Below are 20549 nucleotides of genomic sequence, written 5' to 3'. Positions count from 1 at the left end.
AGAAACTTGGAGTTGTAAACAAGACTGCTAATGATACATGTGCATTAAATTCCAACTGATACCAAACTCATAATGCTAGAGGTAATCCAAAGATCAATGTTATAATGGTATATACAAGATAACTTAAAAATTATAATATATTGCAGGGTCAAAACACAGGCATGGCAACCTTATACAAATGATATACAAAAGCAAGATTTTTTCTTTTATTTCATGAATCAGAAACAAATACAAACAGTAGCAGGAGGTGAATAACCACAACTTGTCCTCTGTTGACAGTTAAGGGTCATTGTAATGATAAGGGGGTGGGGGATTGTCCTGGGCAGTTAGGTCATAAGGGCTCAAAGACTCACTTCGCACTAGGTCAGGTGAACATTATTTTTATTCCACTCTCTCACAGAGATAGAGCTGAAAAATATTAAAGCTAATAAATGTTTTGCCCAGAATCCATGATACTACAGCTGGTTTCAAAGCTCTGACTGCTTACTCTTATCCATATAATTTAGATTAAATTAACATTAAGCAGAAACTTTTATAACTATTGATAACTATGACTTTAGACCGACTATTGTACAGTGCCCTTGAGTGTCTTGAACGGTGGCACTAAATCTGAGGTCAGAGTGCAGGACGAGTTGTGATACAAAGCTGGGAGGTTTAAGAGTCTTGCAGTCCAACTCATCCCAAAATTGGATGAGTGTGGAGGCCAGGTCATCTGATGCAGTACTCCATCCCTCTCCTTCTTGGACAAATAGCATACATAACCTAGAGGTGTGTTTGGGGTCATTGTCCTGTTGGAAAACAAACAATGGCCCATCTAAGTACAAATCAGATGGAATGGCATGTTGCTGCAAATTGCTGGTTAAGCCTAAACTCATTTTTGACAGTCAGCAACAGTGTCACCATCAAAGTACCATCACACTATAACACCTCCTCCTCCATGCTTCGCAGTGGGAACCATACATTAAGGAACCGTCTGTTCACCCTCTCTATGTCTAACAAAGACACGGTGGTTAAAACCCAAAGATCAAAGGACAGTTTTCCACTGATCTAATGTCCATTCCTTATGTTTCTTGGCCCAAGCAAATCTCTTTTGTCAAGACTTTGTCTTCCAAAGTAACGGTTTCTTGCCTCAATTCTACCATTAATGCCTGTGTCACTGTGGATAAGGGCATATGCCAAATGCTATAAATGTAAATGTAAATGCTACAGCTGTGGATAAAAAACATAGAAATGTTTTCACCAATGAGAATTGCAAATGTCTTTTGGATCATTTTTTTAATTTGAGTCACAAACATGAGCCTAAATATCATGCATTTAAAGAGTTATCTGTTGCCTCACAAAAAAAGATATGTGCGACAATTACTACAGTCATTAAGCAAGCATGTGTAAAGATTTGATTAGCTGGGTATCACTTCTACTAAAGACTACAACACTGTTACATTATTATTTTATTAAGTGCAAGACTTCAAATAGGTATCTGTGGAAATATGTGTTAGTGCCTGTAAGCATAGATGTGAGTGTGTGTCTAAATTTTAACAAGTGTATCACTTATTGTATTCTTGTGTGTTTATTGCATCTCAGCAGGTTTGACTCTCCATGGATCTCGGTAGTGGTTAAAACTGATCACTTGGCAGTGAAATTCAGTTAATGCACATGGCATTGGTGCCACCTCCTGCCATTCACTCTGCCTGATGTCATAAACCTGCACTTCATCTGTGATCTCATCGGGAGAATAATCCCCTCCCAGGATGTAGATTTTTTCCTGCACACCAATGGCGCCTGCATTAAAGCCTGCACACTCAAAAGAGCCCTTGCTCTTCCAGACACAGTTGTCTGGACAGAAGCTGTACACCTTATATGTGGACAGATCACACAGGTAGAGTGTTGTTTTAATAGACACAGCTTTAACAAGTGTGGCATGAAAGAGCTGGCCAAACTCGGGTACCAGCTGGCACCATTCATTAGCTTCAGCATCATAGCGGAAAAAACAGTTCAGTGTTGGGTTGAAGGCATCAGAATTCTCCAGCTCAGAGCCTAGAGTGTAGATAATGGTGCCACACACTGCTGTCTCTGGGAAGTAGATCTGGCGTGGTAATGGACTCACAGACTTCCATGTGTGCCCCAGTGGGTCATAACACTCCACATCAAGCAGGCCATGCATTCCCAGACTTTTACCACCAATTACATAAATGTGGTTCAGGGCTGAGACAGAGACATGCATGGTTCGTGGGCATTGCATCGGCTGGATGTCTACACATTTTCCAGTCACAGGACAGTAGCACCATGCTTCCCTCGTAGCGTCATGCTCAGGCTCAGCAATATGAAGTCTCACTGCCCTGCAACATTTTCCTTGGCATCCTCCAATGACAAACAGCTTCTCTCCAAAAGTGGTAATAGATGAGCCAGGGAGGTCAGCAAGCCCAGAGTTTGGCAGCTGGTGCCACTGGTTGGCTGCCACACTGTAACAGAATGTGTGGCGTGTCTCACCATTTTCCTCTGTTTTGTGCACATAGATGTAGCTGGATATTGTGGATGGACGGGCATCTGGAAAAAGGCCACTAAACTCTGCCACTTGTGCCAATGCTTTCATCACTGCTCTGGAACAGTCATCATTGTCCAGTATAAGTCCTTCAGAATGGCCCATTTCCTCCAGCTTAGCAGGGGGAAGGTGGTGCAGTCTGATGTGAGTGAGGAGCTCAGGAAATAAATTGTGTCGATTTTGCAGGTCATGCTGAGTCCACAGGATCAGTGATTGCAGTGCACTTTCTTCGTCTGGCACACTGAGTAAATCCGAGGCTAGGCAGTGCCGCAGGATTCCTGCAGGCATCTCCAGGAAGTCTGGACTGGAGGAAAGTGCTTGGAAATTGGCCATCACAAACTCAGTAGCATAACACTGTAGGCGGGATGAGCCATATCCCTCCGCGATGGCCAACAAGTGAAGGCAGTTAGAGAGGTCAAGTGTCTGGATTAAAAAATCACTACAGGCCTGCGAGAGCGCACTCACCTGCAAACAAATATTAACTATTGAATATTAACAATTAAATAATTAAATAATAAAACAAACAAAAAAACTGCACTACATAACTTTTGGACTCAATAATGTCAATGGATAAAATATATTTCATTTCTTAAAACCTTTGAATAAAGAAAGTTTTATACAACGTTTTGTTTTTTTAGAGATGAATTTGTTTACTTTGAATGAATTCATATTTTTTGAACAAATTCATGCAAAATGGTGAAAAACTATTCAATTAATAAAATTAAATCCTGACTAATCTGATTGTTCAAAATTAGTGAAAGTAAGAATCAGAAAAATTAACACATTTTTTCATTTCATTTCATTGTCTGTATCACTTATCCGATCTATCCTCGGGTCACAGGGAGCCTGTGCCTATCTCAGGAGTCATCGGGCATCAAGGCAGGATACACCCTGGACAGAGTGCCAACCCATCGCAGGGCACACACACACACAAATTCACAAACTACGGGCAATTTAGAGACTCCAATCAGCCTAGATGCATGTCTTTGGACTGTGGGAGGAAACCCACCAAGCACGGGGAGAACATGCAAACTCCACACACACAGCAAGACTGGGGAGCGAGACTTGAACCCAGGACGCGTGAGGCAAACGTGCTAACCACTAAGCCACCGTGCCGCCATTAAGTGAACTTATGAAAACTTAATAATTTTCAATTAAAGTAGGAATATAATATAAAATAAAACAATGCTGAACTAATCACATCTGAAAGTGACCACATTTTAAACAATTATTTATTAATTCTGATTTTACTAAAGAATCTGTTTTACTGTGTGTCATTATGGGTTATTCAGACCACAGGGAATTATATATGATTTTGGTCTATTCAGTGGTCATAAATGATCTAAGAAAGAAAACATAATAACTTTTAAAAAAGTGAAAATGTAAAAATATGCCCAAATTTAGATCTATAATTTATGACACTGAAGTGAATCATGGCAACTGCAGAATCTCTTCATCAGAAAAATACATTCTCAAAAAAACAGGTAGTAATCTTTTTAGTAGAATATTAAATTAAATATTGAATAGAATGCTATGGTACTGTACATAAAAAGACAGAAAAGGTTAAATGGCAGTGCTGAGGATTTAAATATATAGACTAAGAAAAACCATAGCTGACAACTGGATCATCAAGATTTGTCTATTTGAGCTGGCATGTGCCACTGACCTGACTATAAACTGTCTGAGTGAGAGTGGATTGTGACATGAACTATAGCTCTAAAAATACTCTTTCACACAATACTCTGTGACTGTTCTTTGTAATGTGTCACCTGTAAAAAAGATGCCAGATGAAAAAGCATGTCGACGTTTTCTTCCATGATCTCCATCTGGCCCAAGTATGCAAAGTCAAGAAAGCTGCGTACAGCCTGTGGGGAGAGATGACTCAGTGTGACTGAGCCACCATCACGCTCCATCATGTTTACCTCAAACATAGCCCTGTGATAAAAAAGGTAAAATGATCAGTGTATATTTGACATTAAGCCAAGGGCTGTTGAATAATTATCATCTTTTGTCACATGGATAAAGCAATTGAGTGCATACTTACTAAAAAATAATTTAATGATAATTATACCTGGATCACTATTTATACATTATAGTTTCTAGTTTTATACAATTATACATTCTACACCACAATTCTATTCATCACTATGGGCTAATTATAAGACGATTCTATTGATAGGTTTCAAAGAAAGTTCTTACATGAAGAAGTCACTGCAAGCAGCAAGGACACAGCGATGACATGGCAGGATCTCACCCTGAACTTGAATTTGGAAGTCAAAAAGCATGCCTTTGTCACGGAATATGCGCAGAACGTTGAGTAGCTTATCGCCATGATCTTCACACACCAGCAGCACTGAACGCTGTTCTGAAATGCTGTTACTCACTGGCTGGACCACAGTTGAAACACGTTCTTCATCCATCAGCATGTAGACTCTGAGGAAGGAGACGGAGGAAAAAGAGAAAAATAGATTTGGCACTGCACAATTTCCTTTTTTTACCTACCTTAGTTGTTCAGTTAATCATATATGCAGTGTAATTTGTTACATTTCTAGTTCACTTCTTTAGTTATCCACTGAAGGTATGAGGCTAATCTTGCTAACAAATAATGCAAGGATTATGAAGTACTACATATGTACATGTAACTTCCCGCACAGTGTTGTCTCCACAACCTTTGTGGAGATTTTAGTGTCTCAGACAAGCTTGTTGATGTAAGCTATAACACATAGATGACTATAAACATAGGCAGAATGACAAAGACAGAGAGAGAAAACACTCATGCTGAATCACTTTCTTCCTCTTGGTAGGGATGTTGCTGGAAGCGACTGTGTGATGGTTTAGACATGCAGTTTGCATGATGCTAAATTGGAGGCTATAAGCATCGTTAGGGAAGACTTTCTCTGAATTCAGCATGATTCACAGGTAAATACAAACTGCTTGTCGTGGAATAGCAAACCGCGTCTCAAAACAAAGCTGTAGATTGGTACCCAAACAAATGTTTTGTACATGAAGGAAAAGCTCATTACCGTTTCAGAACCACAGACAGCGGTCTCTCAGCGCGCATGCGGACTGCTGAGTTAAGAAATGACGTCAGACTCACGTGGTTCACATGTCCACTGAGCAGGTGGGTCACGGAGGGGTTTTTGTTATTTATATGTGATGGAAATAAATATTAAAAAAGGTGGGTCACGGAGTTTTGATATCCAATGGTATGCATCTAATTTTATCACTTGACATGGAATTAGCGCTGAAGGGATGACGTATTTTGTAGGCCAACCCGGAAGTTAGTGACTTGTTTCCCTCGACAAAAAGCCAGTAGGATTTTTCCTTGGGCTTTTTTTCTTCAGAAAATAAGCTCTGTAGCCAACACAGTGTTATTATTCTCACGTTTTCATCAAGATAATTTTCACAAATGAACACAACTTTTATGAATTTTGAAGAATGCACTACAATCGCCAGAAACAGTTAAGTTGTAAACGCAATACACCAGACTCATGATTATTACGTTAAAAAGCTCTCACAACTCCTGTGCCTGCGCGAGAGAAAGTGGGGCAGGACAAAACGGCCTTTCTACCAACTTTCTGTATGCCACCATTCACAGTCAGAGTCATAAGTTGATGATGAAAATGTAGAATATATCCACCCTTTTGAATTTTAACTGAAAGAAAACTGATGCGATTGTCAAAATTAGTCTTTGGATGCAAATACAATGACAATGAAAGGGGTCAATGAAGATCCAGTGAAAAAAGCAACACACCTTCAAAAAAGGGATGGAAAAAGGAAGAACATAAAACAGAAGTGCAAAAATGTCAGTTCTAGGGTATAGGACTCATTCCTGCAACACTCAGGTTAGTACTGCTGTGGAAATCTACCCAGCTGAAAAGCCACCTTTGTGGAACGGACAAGCCAGAGTTTAGCCAAAATTAGGTTGCTAACCCTGTTGTGATTCATGGTACACCCCTCAGACATGCAACTGTGCTCAAGTCCACTCACGTCTGCATGTACTATTTGCTCTGGTACCCATAGCATTCTTCTCAGTTCTTAAATAATTCATGTTTAATGTTACTCATTTTGTATTTATTATTGTTGTTTTAGATTTTGTCTATATATATTAATCTAAATAAAACACAATGAATGTTTGTAGACAATATATTTACATATAAGATTGATATTAAAATTGTCTGTCATTGTCTTTACAACACTCACATTTATGAAGAAATTATCTTTTTATTTTTGCTAGATGGAGGATGAGGTAGATAGGTGAGGGGATTAAACTGCCCCTTCCTCCTCTCTAGTGTGTCCAATCACACCGGTTAGTCTAAAATTCAAAGTCTGTTGAAGATGGAAGATGAAGCTTTAACTCCTTGGTACTTGGTACCTCCTTGTTACTCGCGTCTATGGCTGAGGTCTTACAAGAGACAGATATTTATTCATGCTTTCCTAAAATCTAGGAGCATTGGATTTAGGTCAGGATGGAATACAGCAAAGGGTGCACACAGATCATAGAAACCATGAAAAGTTCAACTAAATTTCATGCTGGAATTTTTACATAAAGTGTTCCACCACTGCTTTGCAGGTATTGTATGTGACTATTCAAAGAATCTTGAAAAGTAGTCAACTAATATCAAGGACTGTTTGTTGTTCAGTTGAAAGAGATCAGAGGACACCTTTAGATCAAGGCATTTTAAGAAACTCTAAAGGAAGCAATGTGTACTTACTCACAGATTTCACCATTGCCAATCATGAATTCACAGATGAACTGCTCTATACTGAAAGAGAAGAAGCTTCCATCACTCCGTTTCCTTGGTCGTCGTGCACTTTTCCAACATGACAAAGATCCTAAACACACATCTAAGGCCACTGTTGGATTTCTGAAGAAGAACAGGGTGAAAGTGATTCACTGGCCAAGTATGTCTCCTGATCTCAACCCAATTGAACACCTATGGGAAATTCTGAAGAGACATGTAGAGCATCACTCTCCATCCAGCATCCAGTCTCTAAAAGAGGTCATTATTGTAGAATGAAAAAAGATAGCTGTTGCAAAATGTCGCCAACTTGTTCAATCCATGCCTAGAAGACTTGGTGCTGTCATTAAAAATCATGGAGGCCATACAAAGTACTAGATGTAGTAGTTTTTGTTGTGGGGTGTACTTATTTTTGCATCACCCTAATTTGAGTAAAACTGAAAAAATGTGTAATCTAAGTTATATTATCAACCTTACGTTAATGTTATAAATTAAACAGATGTTATATAAAACTTAGTCTTGTCAACATTTTGGAGATTGTTTTTGTATTCATTGAGATACTGCTTAAAATGTTACTTTTCAAAGGGGGTGTACTCATTTACGCTGAGCACTGTATGTCGCAAAACAAATGACAAAGTGTTCATCAATCACCGGCAACAGAGTACCACCTTGCTGTGACATCAACAAATGGTGCCATAGATAAAGGGTACAGAAGAAATAATATTCTCTAGTATCTAGTGAAAGTTACAAATGACAGTAAATGTGCGTGATGTTTGACATTCATGTGATGTAAATACACAACATAGGGATTTAGCATCTCCTATGCAATTTATAATGAAAAAAATTCTGATGATGGATGTTGAAAATACAAACACAAAAAACGCAACTAAACTAAGCTTCAAAAGGGTCACTACTTGTGTTAAACTTGTGTTTCAATTGACTAACCATTCTCAAAACTGAGATTATCCATTAAACATCAGTTCACTGAGATGTCGATCAAACAGTTCACTCAAATGCTGGTCACAAATGGCCAATACATAGTCTCTCAGGTAAGATGGTTGTTTTCTCTCTCTATTACTACTAAGATATGTAGTTCTAGTATCAGTGTTAATTTTTACATCTCTGTCAAATCTATGATAGTTTACACCACTCGCACTCCTTCCTCCTCCTTTGTTAGGCTCTTGAATCTCTAGAGAAAGTGCTGTTTTGGTTTCTCTGGATGTTTGAGACCTGTCAGCATTGGTTTTTCATTTTTTGTTTAGTCATATCACCATTATCAGCTGCGTTCTTTGACGGCACGTAGAGTTGTTTAAAGAACGTAGAATTTCGTGTTACTTCCTGATTGTCACATTGTGCTGTGATCTTTGACCCTTTCTTTTGAATAACTGTGAACGGTTCTTGATCAAACGGTGTTGAGAGCTTGTTCTGTCGAGCTTTGTTTCAGAAGTACTTTGTCACCAACAATCAGATCTTGATGCTTGTTAAGTGCAGCACATTGTTCCGCATGTGCTTTCATCTTGGATTTTCCAGTCACATCCCTTGTCCTGATATATTGCTCATTCAATGTTTGTGTGATTTCAGGTAGTTTGGTACGTAGGTTTCTTCCAAACATACACTCTGTTGGTGCAATGTTGGTAGTACTGTGTGGTGTAGCTCGAAGAATTGTGTTTAAATCTTCCTCCCAGTTGCATCCTTCTGCAACCGATGTTTTGACGCACTTATTGAGAGTCTTCATAAAGTGTTCAGCTTCCCCATTTGCTCTGGGCCAGTATGGAGTTATTTTGCAATGCTGAATTCCCCTCTTTGAATTCACGGCTGGTTGTTTTAAGGTTTTGTGCCACTGGCCAGTCTGTACTGCCTCTTTTACAGCCTGGAGTGTGCTGTCTGTTGTCGTCTCTCCTTGGAGCTCTTCCAATGTTACTGCTTTGGGAAATGTTCTACGATGAATCAAACATAGTCTTCTGCCAATTTGTCTTTTACTTTCTGGTTGAAATGGTTTCTCGACAGATAATCAGCTGGGTTGTCTTTCCCTGGAGGGTGTATTGCTTTTAGTTTGTACTGTTATAGTCTCAGGTTCCAGAATTCAATTCTTGCTGGTGATTTTGATTACGGCATGTTCAGTATCATTTACCATGTTGAGTTCAGTTCCAAACAGATAGATGTGAAAATACTCACAGTTGATCAGTTTGGTTGATGCTTTCCACTTTCCTCAGGTTAGGTTCAATTCCATTCTTGCTGAGCACAAGTCCACAGAAGCTGATGGATATCTTGTTGAATTTTACATTTCGACCTGTTCAAAGTGAGTCCTTGATCTGACAGTCTCTGGAAAACACCTTACAGATTTTTCTTGTGGTCTGCTATGTTCATACAGTTGGTGACCAATGTGCATGGATGTCGTGGGTTGGTTGCTTTGTTTCCTGTCTGTTTTCTCTGATTATTCTTCCCTGACGACAGTGTAAACATGAATTCAGTTTCGCTGTCTGCATCACTAACCTCATTGATCAGTGTTCAATTGTTTTACTTTTTCACAGTTTCTTGTTGGCAGTCTTGTACCAGTGAATGTCTTGTTTTTTCTGCCTTTGGCTTGTGCATTGTTTTGTGACTTTTCTCAAAATGGTTTTGTTTACTACAAAATTTGCATGTTTTTCCTTCAGCTGGGCATTTCTTGGCTCATACATGAGGATATTCACCACCACAAAACCAACATTGAATTGTATACTGTCCATGCTGGGTGTGTTTCGGTGGTTTATTGTTCTATTTGAATCTCATAGCATTCACAGTGTGACTGGGGTTTATGATCTAAAGCTGTTTTTTAACATTCTCATAATTTCTTGCGGTTGTGAGGAGAGTGATTAAATCCATCCCCTCTTCACGTGCTTTGCATTTCAGCTTGTTTGACAAACAAGTCTGTATTATTTGACTCTTAATCTCAATATCAGGTCCTGTGAAGTGACAGCTTGCCAGTGCTGGTCTAAGTCTTGTGTGAAAAGTGCCAAAAATAAATTATAAACTACTTCTTTACATTTGTATCTTTTCAATATGGCTGAAAGGAAAAGAAATCGTAAATTAAACCGATCTTTCAGTCAAGATAACACTGCTGACATCACTGTAGTTAGCAGTGACCATGACTACGACCAGTCTGCTTAAGATGGAGACATGGATATAAATCTGGATGAGAACGAGTTTTCGAATTTGTCGGTGTCTCCAAGTGAGTCTCCTGCGTCTAAAAAGAAAGGTCCTGCTTCTTTCAGGTCTACCTCAGATTCAGACATAATAAGCATGTTAACACAACTGACAAATGAGAGATGGTGAGTGAAAACACTGAGAGAATCGACAAACTAAATAAGAAAGTTGATATTTGCTAAAATTACAAAGATGGAAAACAAGTTAAATGGACTAGATGGCCGTGTGAGTCGGTTCAAGTGCTCGAACAGCAGATTGGTGAGATGGAGTCCTATTCGAGACGGTGGAATTTGAGGCTGTACTGTGTTTTGGAAAACAAAGATGTACGTATGCAGGCCATTAAGATATGTCAGTCCGTTCTACCTAAAGAGTCAGGGCGACTTTCAGTAATGATAGACACTGTACATTGTTTGGGTAAGAAAAGCCCATCTGATTCTTGTCCACCACCCGTTATTGATATTTTTCTCTTTTTCACTGTTTTGTTTGTTTTTGTTCTGTCTTTATCGATTGTTTCACTTTATATCAGGGGGTTAAGAGATTCTGTTAAAAGGAAAGCTTTATTTTTATTTGCAAAACAGCCCAAAACTGACTTTATTTTCTTTCAAGAACCACATTCTGTTAGTAATCATGTAAAGTTATGGAGGTCACAGTGGAATAATGATCTATAGATTGCTCATGGTTCTGAGAGGTCAGCAGGGGTCACTACATTAAAGAACACTTTTTCTGGAAATATCCTCAAGGCTTTTTCAGATCCTCTGGGACACTTTTATGTTTATTTTTACATCTGAATGATCAGGTCTTTATTTTGGTCAACATTTATGGGTACAGTGACAATTCTGAAAAAGATAAACTTTAAGTTTAAGTCTTTAGACGGCAGAATATTGCTTTGTTTTCAGGAGGAGACTTTAATTTCACATGTAGTTGATAGATGGCCTCCTAAGCAGTCAAACTCTTCAAATGCCATTTTGAAGAATTTCATGCAGAAGTACAATCTATCTGATATTTGGAGAAAGACTCATCAAACTGCTTACACGTGGAGACCCTCATCAGACCTTCATCAAACTGCTTACACGTGAAGTCACGCAAGTGGCACTAAACAGTCTTGAATAGATTTCTGCTTACTCTCTGGGAGCTTCTTAATAGAGAATGTGTCTGTTGAAATACTTGTTACTCTCCTAACATACCACAAGGCAATCTCTATAAATATTAGTTCTTCTGCTACTGTAACTGCTCGATATGGTTCCTTTTGGAAAATGAATAACTCTCATTTAGGACATGTTGAACCGGAACTCGAAAATATAATTTCCTTTCACTGGGATCTGGCACATAAGGAGGGCACTTTTGGCAGGTATAAAATTTGAAATTGGCAAATGTCTGAGGGCCTATGATAGCTCTATATCTAAATTTAACAAAGGTTTGGAGGAGCAAGTTGTATCTGAAATGACCTCTCTTTCCATGATATCTCTTGATAGTGTGTCACCTGAAGAAAAAATGTGTTCAAGTGACCTCCCTCATGAATTGGATGAAATTTATAAGCGGAAAGCAGAAGGGGCCTTTGTCAGAGCAAGAGCTAAATGGTTAGAAAATGGGGGAACAAAATTCTTTTTTAGTCTTGAAAGACACCGAGGTAAATGTAACACAGTTCATCATCTTAATATTAACGGTCTTGTCACTGATGATCCCCTCGTTTTCATCATTTTTGTGCTAATCTTTATAAATCTAGTTATTGTGCTGATTCTTCTACTTTTTTTAAACTCTCTGGAAAAAAGTTAGTGCATCAGTGATTTGGATAAAGAATGCTGTGATGAGGACATACACCTGGAAGAGTTTGTTGATGCTATAAAAAGTGTAATACGTCACCTGGTAATGATCTCAGCAGAATTTTATAAACAATTCACAGACATTCTTGCCCCTTTTCTTTTCGGTTTTAATATTTTTATTGAATTTTCAATATACATATACAAAACATTTAACTAACCCCCAGCCCTTACCAACAAAACCCTAGAATAGTGCTCGTGCTGTCCATTAAATCCGATAAGAATTACAGATTGTTAGAGAAAAAATAAATAATCAAATAATAATGATAGTAAATAAATAAATTAAAATCTTCTTCTTCTCCCTCCTCTGAACATGTCCAAACCATCTTAATCTGTCCTCCCTAACTTTGTCCCCCAAATGTCCGACATGAGCTGTCCCTCTGATGTACTCATTCCTAATCCTGTCCAACCGTGTCACTCCCAAAGAGAACCTCAACATCTTCAGCTCTGCTACCTCCAGCTCTGACTCCTGTCTCTGTCTCAGTGACACTGCCTCTAAACCATACAGCATGGCCGGTCTCACCACTGTCCTGTACACCTTCACCTTGATTCTCGCTGAAATTTTTCTATCACACAGAACTCCTGACACCTTTCTCCACCCATTCCAACTTACCTGCACTCGCTTCTTTACCTCTTTCCCACACTCTCCATTACTCTGGACTGTTGACCCCAAGTACTTAAACTCCTGTACCTTCTTCACCTCTTCACCCAGTAATCTTACTGTTCCACTTCCCTCCCTGTCATTCACACACATGTACTCAGTCTTACTACGACTGACTTTCATTCCTCTTCTCTCCAGCGCAAACCTCCACCTCTCCAGGTTTTCCTCCACCTGCTCCCTGCTCTCATTACAGATCACAATGTCATCTGCAAACATCATTGTCCAAGGAGACTCCTGTCTGACCTCCTCTGACAACTGGTCCATCACCATAGCAAACAGGAAGGGGCTCAGAGCCGATCCCTGATGCAGTCCCACCTCCACTCTGAACTCCTCTGTCTGCCCTACAGCACACCTCACCACTGTCCTGCTCCTCTCATACATGTCCTGCACCACTCTGACATACTTCTCTGCTACTCCTGACTTCCTCATACAGTACCACAGCTCTTCTCTTGGCACCCTGTCATACGCTTTCTCCAAGTCTACAAACACACAGTGCAACTCTCTGACCATCCCTATACTTCTCCATCAACATTCTCAGAGCAAACATTGCATCTGTTGTGCTCTTTCTGGGCATGAAGCCATACTGCTGCTCACAAATTTCCACTACCTTCCTTAACCTAGCTTCCACTACTCTTTCCCATAGCTTCATTGTAGGGCTCATCATCTTTATCCCCCTATAGTTGCTGCAACTCTGCACGTCACCTTTATTCTTAAAGATCGGCACTAATACACTTCTTCTCCATTCCTCAGGCATCTTCTCACTCTCTAAAACCCTGTTAAACAGACTAGTTAAAAATTCCACTGCTGCCTCTCCTAGACACTTCCAGACCTCCACCGGGATGTCATCAGGACCAACTGCCTTTCCACTTCTCATCCTCTTCAAAGCCTTCCTGACTTCATCCTTTCTAATCTTATCTACTTTCTGTTCCACAGAGTTTACCCCTTCTACTCTTTTTTCCCTCTCATTTTCCTCATTCATCAGCTCTTCAAAGTACTCCTTCCATCTCCTCACTTGTGAGCACCTTTCCATCTCTATACTTAATAACTCTAACTTGCCGCACATCCTTCCCATCTTGATCCCTCTGCCTAGCTAACCTGTACAAGTCCTTCTCTCCTTCTCTAGTGTTTAACCTAGTGTACAACTCATCAAACGCCTTCTGCTTGGCCTTAGACACCTCCCTCTTCACTCTGTGCTGTAACTCCTTGTATTCCTGTCTATTCTCTTCAGTCCTGTCCATGTCCCACTTCTTCTTGGCTAACCTCTTCCTTTGAATACTATCCTGAACTTCCTCATTCCACCACCAAGTCTCCTTATCTTCTTTCCTCCTTCCAGATGACACACCCAGCACCTTTCTTCCTGTCTCCCTGATCACTTCTGCTGTAGTTTCCCAGTCATCTGGCAGCACTACCTGACCACCCAGAGCCTGCCTCAACTTCTGTCTAAATTCTTCACAACATTCCTCCTTTTTCAGCTTCCACCACTTGGTTTTCTTCTCCGTCTCTATCTTTGACCTCTTCTTACAGACCATCATTGTCATCCTACACACCACCATCCTATGCTGTCTGGCTACACTCTCTCCCACTACCACTTTACAGTCACTAATCTTTCAGATTGCCTCTTCTACATAGGATGTAGTCTACCTGTGTGCTCCTACCTCCACTCTTGTAAATCACTCTATGCTCCTCCCTCTTCTGAAAATAAGTGTTAACCACAGCCATGTCCATCCTCTTAGCAAAGTCCACTACCATCTGTCCTTCAAGGTTCCTTTCCTTAACTCCAAACCTGCCCATCACCTCCTCATCACCTGTGTTCCCCTCACCAACATGTCCATTAAAATCTGCTCCTATCACCACTCTCTCCCCCGTGGGAATACTCTCTATCACCTCATCTAATTCACTCCAGAATCTCTCTTTCTCCTCTAACTCACAACCTACCTGTGGGGCATAACCACTAACAACATTCAACATCACCCCTTCAACCTCTAACTTCAGACTCATCACCCTGTCTGACACTCTCATCACCTCCAGAACATTCCTCACAAACTCCTCCTTCAGGACCACACCTACCCCATTTCTCTTACTATCCACACCATAATAAAACAGCTTGAATCCTGCTCCTATACTACGAGCCTTGCTACCCTTCCACCTGGTCTCCTGTACACACAGTATATCCACCTTCCTTCTCTCCATCATATCAGCCAGCTCTCTTCCTTTCCCTGTCATAGTACCAACATTCAGAGTTCCTATTCTCAGTCCTACACTCTTACCTTTCCTCTTCTCTCTCTGTCTGCACACTCTCCTCCCTCCTCTACTTCTTCGACCAACATTAGCCCAATTTCCACCAGCGCCCTGTAGGTCAACGGCGCCGAAATTTAGAGTACTGACGATTCACAGGGTTAAATTTGGCAATGTTTTACACCCTTCCTGACGCAACCCTCTCTATTTAACCGGGTTTGGGACCAGCACAGAAGTCACTGGACTGTGACCCCATGGCTAGATAAATAAATAAATTTAAATAAAATTAATTAATTAAAAAAGGGAGAAGGGGTTCAAAAATAATTATCTAAAACGGTTAACATAATCAATGAAAGGGCGCCACATCTTAAAGAAGTTTTTTTCCGATCCTCTTAATGAGTACCTAATCTTTTTAAGATAGAGACAAGACGTCATTTCTCTAATCCATTGATTACGTGTGGGTGGGAGGGGATCCTATTTTAATAGGATGGCTCTACGTGCCAACAGAGAAGAAAAGGCAAGGATTTTGCGCATTGATGCTGACAGCCATTCCTCCTCTTGAGCAACTCCAAATAATGCCACTAGTGGTTCTGGCTCTAATCTGTGTTGAAGAACCACAGAGAGTGTGTTAAATATCGATCGCCAATAACACTCTAATTTTGGACATGTCCAGAACATATGGATTAAAGTACCCTCAGCACACTTACATCTATTGTACAAGGAGCTAGTACCAGGAAACATTTGGGCTAATTTAACTTTGGATATATGAGCTCTGTGTACTACTTTGAACTGAATGAGAGAGTGCCAAGAACACATAGACGTTGAATGGACCTGTTAAGAATACAGTTCCAAGTGTCATCCGAAAGTGGTTCGCCAAAGTCCTCTTCCCAAGCTCTCTTAATGTTATCTAAGGAGGAAGATGCCTGATTATTCATTAAATTGTAAATAATGGAAATTGAGCCCTTAGCTAGTATATTACATGAAAGGTAACTATCCAAAGGATTTTCAGGCAGCATCACAGGAAAATCTGAAAGAAGTGACATAATCTCTTACTTGGAAGACTCTAAAAACATCAGATTTAATAAGACCAAAATGAAACACTAACTGTTCGAAAGAAGCAAATAAATGATCAATAAATAAATCTTTTAAGCATTTTATCCCCTTGTCATACCAACTCCTAAACGACCTATCCTGCATTGAAGGCAAGGATCCTCTGTGGAGATCGTCAAGAGCATCAAATTCCTTTGTGTTCATCTGGCAGAGAAGTTCACCTGGTCACTCAACACCAGCTCCATCACCAAGAAAGCCCAACAGCGTCTCTACTTCCTACGGAGGCTGAGGAAAGCCCATCTCCCTCCCCCCATCCTGACCATGTTCTACAGAGGGACCTTTGAGAGCGTCCTAGTAGCTGCATCACTGCCTGGTTTGGGAACTGCACCATTTCGGATCGCAAGACCCTGCAGCAGATAGTGAGGATCACTGAGAAGATTATTGGTGTCTCTCTTCCCTCCATCACAGACTTTTACACCACACGCTGCATCCGCAAAGCCAACAGCATTGTGGATAACCCCACACACCCCTCACACACACTCTTCACCCTCCTGTCATCTGGAAATAGATACCGAATTCAGGCCCTCACAACCAGACTGTGTAACAGTTTCTTTCGTCAAGCCATCAGGCTCCTCAAAACCCAGAACTGACACTGTATCAACTCACACACACACACACATTCTCACCTGTGTGAACTGACCTGTGTCAGCTGTGTGAGACTCAACACATACATCTGTAACTCCACTCACACTATAAATGTTTGCATTTTGTATTTGCACTAATTCAATTGCTGCTACTGCTATTTTTGCACACTTCATACTGCTGCTATATACAGTATATGTTTACAAACATATATGTTGTTAGATACCATTGGTTTTACAAGTTCCTTTAGTTCACACATTCTATTATGTTGTATGTTTTTCAGCACAATGTATCTTGTACTGTCTTGTGTTGTTTTTTTTGTATTTTCTGTTTCTGCACTGTCTTGTCTTTGCACTGTTTGCACCAGGTTGCACACATTGCATTGTATGAAGCTTTCTGTCCCTAGCTATGTGTTGTTTCTGTTCTGTAGTTATATGTTATATTTTGTCTATGTAGCCCCAGGGTCCTGCAGAAATGTTGTTTTATTTCCATGTGTACTGCGTCAGCTATATGTGGTTGAAATGACAATAAAGCTTCTTGACTTGACTTGCCACTTTTGTAGTCAGAGAGGGCCCTCGCAATAAAACGGCCCTTGGATTGTGCTGTTCTCTACATTATATTCTCTACTCTAATCAAAAATATCTAATTTTATATAATGTGTTTTTGTCTTTACAGATATCTCTGGGTGCTTTTGGAGGACAAAACACCAAAAGTGTCTGCTGCCTCATCTGGATCCTGCTACTCTAATTACCTGATTTCACCTCAATTTAAGCAACTCAGTTGATAACATTTGTGTCATGTGTTTTTTCTGGATTTTTGGTTGATATTCTGTCTCTATCTGTTACAATAAACCTACCATAACAATTATAGACCCTTAATTTCTTTTTGAGTGAGCAAACCTACAAGATCAGCAAGGGATTAAATAATTATTTTCCCCACTGCCCCATTTTTGCATTATGCTGCTTAATGTAGCTCATTTTACTGTTTATTTCATGTTTGTTTAACTGAATTGATACAACCGCCACCAAACCCAGGCTAAAATGATCTGAAGACATTGATAATGCAAAATTGGGAAGGGATTTTTGATATGAAACGGTTCAGCCGTGAGAACTTATGGCGAATAAAACAAAACAGGAAGTGGCTAATAACTTCTGTGTACATTAAGTGATCTACATGAAACCTTAGGATTATGTTAAGCATAGAAAGCTCTCGGTCATAGTGCTGCCAACTGGCAGCAGGAAGTTGTCACTGTTTAAAATCAAGACATGGATGATGTGAAACTGTGAAGGAATTTTTGATACCTTGAATCGTGTTACTATGGCGATGATTTACATGAGAAGATAATAGAAGAAACTTAATCTTCTTATATCTTACAAGTGGAAAGGCCTAATGTTCCAAAATATTTCACATATAAAGTGAAAATTTTTATGAGAAAGGCCAGTGTGGCTGGTCCCCGGGCATGGCACAGGGCTGTCACAATGCCCCCTGGAACTTTGTCAGAAATCTAGCTGCACAGCTCATATTCACTTGCACGTATATGTATGACACACGGTATGAATTTAGATCTCATTGAGCTCAATGACGTTCATCCACCTGTCATGGGATCTGCTTATGGCGAATAAAAGGAACCAGGAAGTGGCTAATAACTCCTGTGTACATTGAGTGATGTACATCAAACCTCAACTTTATGTTAAGAGAAGAAAGCTGATCACACAGACATGACTACTGTGAGTCTCAGTCATAGCGCCACCAACTGGCAGCAGGAAGTGTGTCACTTTTAGAAATCGAATGTTTTGTCACTTACTTTCACGTGATTGGTTCAAAATGAGTCAGAATAATGTCAAGACATGGCTGATGTGAACCTATGTAGGAATTTGTGATATGTTGAATGATGTTGCTATGGTGATGACATAATAGAAGAAAATTAATGTTCATATCTCTTAAGAGTGGAAAGCCCTAATGTTTCAAAACATTTTACATAGAAAGAACAACTGGTTGTGAGTAAGTTTGCTTAGTTTCATGATTTTGTGATGCTCGCATGGCTCACGAACAAATTTTTACATTGACTAGACATGGTTTTAGCCTGACTCCTGCAGTACTAGACTATGTCCACTAGAAACTCTTTCCCCTTTATTTTTATTTTTTTTAAACATGGCTTCATGTTCACAATTTATATATACAGAGTCAACCAAAAAATGTATATACACTTCAGGAGAAGAAAAATAGTATGATGTATTTTATATTAGTATAATATTAATAATATCATCATCATATGTATCAATATATAACGAATAGCAGGTAAATTTAGTAATAAAATATTTATACAAATTTTCCTGAAATGTGTATACATTTCTCTGGGTGACTCTACATATATATATTACATATATATACATATACATATATACATTGCTATGATCTGTTTCATTACACCCAAACTGTCACTTTTGTCCTTATATAGTTTAGAGGGAGAGGCAGTTTTCTTGTTGCCATCAGTGGACATTGCTGTGATCACTTTCATTAGCCCCAAATTGTCACTCTTGTCCTTTTGGTATTTCCCCTTTAAATGCATGTACCCACTGTACCCACTGTGCCTGGTGCGCCTGGGTGGCGATGGCGCCGTTGCTTGGGCCCAATCATTGTTGCTTGCAACTATATTGTTATTTGTGCTTTTATGTTCAATGACTGTAAAAAAAAAAAAAACACAGTTTATTTTTCAAGTTGATTTTGTACCTTTTCCTTCTTTAGCACCAGCCTTGCCAGCTCAGAAAATGCAAGTGCTCCTTCCCAAGCAGCTGATGTTTCTTGTGCCAGAACAATCAGCTGACAAACAAACTAAGAGACCAGTTTCACCAGCAGGGGTGTTGTGTCAGATTTTTTAGCTAATGTTTAATATTCATAATCTAATGCACAATGCAGAGAGCAAGCTGCGCGGTGGCAGGAAACAGTCCAGTTCGACGAAAAATGATGAAAGTTGACTTTGTTAAGTTAATTTTAATGGAATATCACTGTTTCCATGTTTCTTATGGATTTTTGCACTTTAATGTAAAAAATCATATTTCATATCAAAATTCATATATTTATCATCACTGTTTCCATGTTTGTGTTAGAATTTTTGGGTTCACTCTGAGAATAATCCTGAGTCGCTCTGCTGCCGCTGCCTCTACTGATTTAAGGGAAGCTTTTGCCAAAGAACCACAAAGACACAGTGATTGAATAGCAAAACTCTTCAAAATTTACTGAGATGAACAGGGAGTATTTATACAGAAAATGGTGTAATCTTCATTATTATCTATAGGTAAACAAAAGACGTCAGCAGAAACAGACAAGTTGACGTGTTCACTGGCAGTTTTTCTAAGATACGTCAGACTGAACTGTCACTGTGACAGCAGTGTTCAGCACATGTTCTCAAAACATAACAGAAAGAATTTCTAGGACAAAACAAAGGATGTCACTGTAATAATATGAGGTCATAAACAAATGATGACACACACTCAGCCAAGGGCCAGAGTCAGCCCAGGACAGAGCATGCCAAGATATACTCAAAACATATCAATGCCCTCTTAGGTCCCAACGGGACCTGTGTATTCTCTTAAGGAGCATCAAAGACAGCCTCACTGCCAACTGGGTCATCCCACAGCCCCAACCTCAAACAAGAGTCACCCTTTAAGGCTGCGCATGAG

At 39.7% G+C, this 20549-nt stretch overlaps 1 protein-coding gene across 1 annotated transcript; it reads right to left on the bottom strand.

The window, feature by feature from the left end:
• Positions 1-192: 192 nt before the first annotated feature.
• kbtbd3 (kelch repeat and BTB (POZ) domain containing 3) lies at positions 193-5640 on the bottom strand. The gene is made up of 4 exons (XM_058412935.1): positions 5563-5640; positions 4739-4972; positions 4309-4474; positions 193-3004 (listed from the first exon to the last, which is right to left on the bottom strand). The coding sequence occupies exons 1-4, from the start codon at positions 5598-5600 to the stop codon at positions 1568-1570; spliced, it is 1875 nt and encodes a 624-aa protein (XP_058268918.1). The 5' UTR covers positions 5601-5640; the 3' UTR covers positions 193-1567.
• Positions 5641-20549: the final 14909 nt, after the last annotated feature.

Source organism: Hemibagrus wyckioides, linkage group LG17 (genome assembly GCF_019097595.1).
Source record: "Hemibagrus wyckioides isolate EC202008001 linkage group LG17, SWU_Hwy_1.0, whole genome shotgun sequence".
NCBI lineage: Eukaryota > Metazoa > Chordata > Actinopteri > Siluriformes > Bagridae > Hemibagrus > Hemibagrus wyckioides.
The sequence above is the reverse complement of the archived record's forward strand: the minus strand, read 5'-3'. Positions and strand labels throughout refer to the sequence as shown.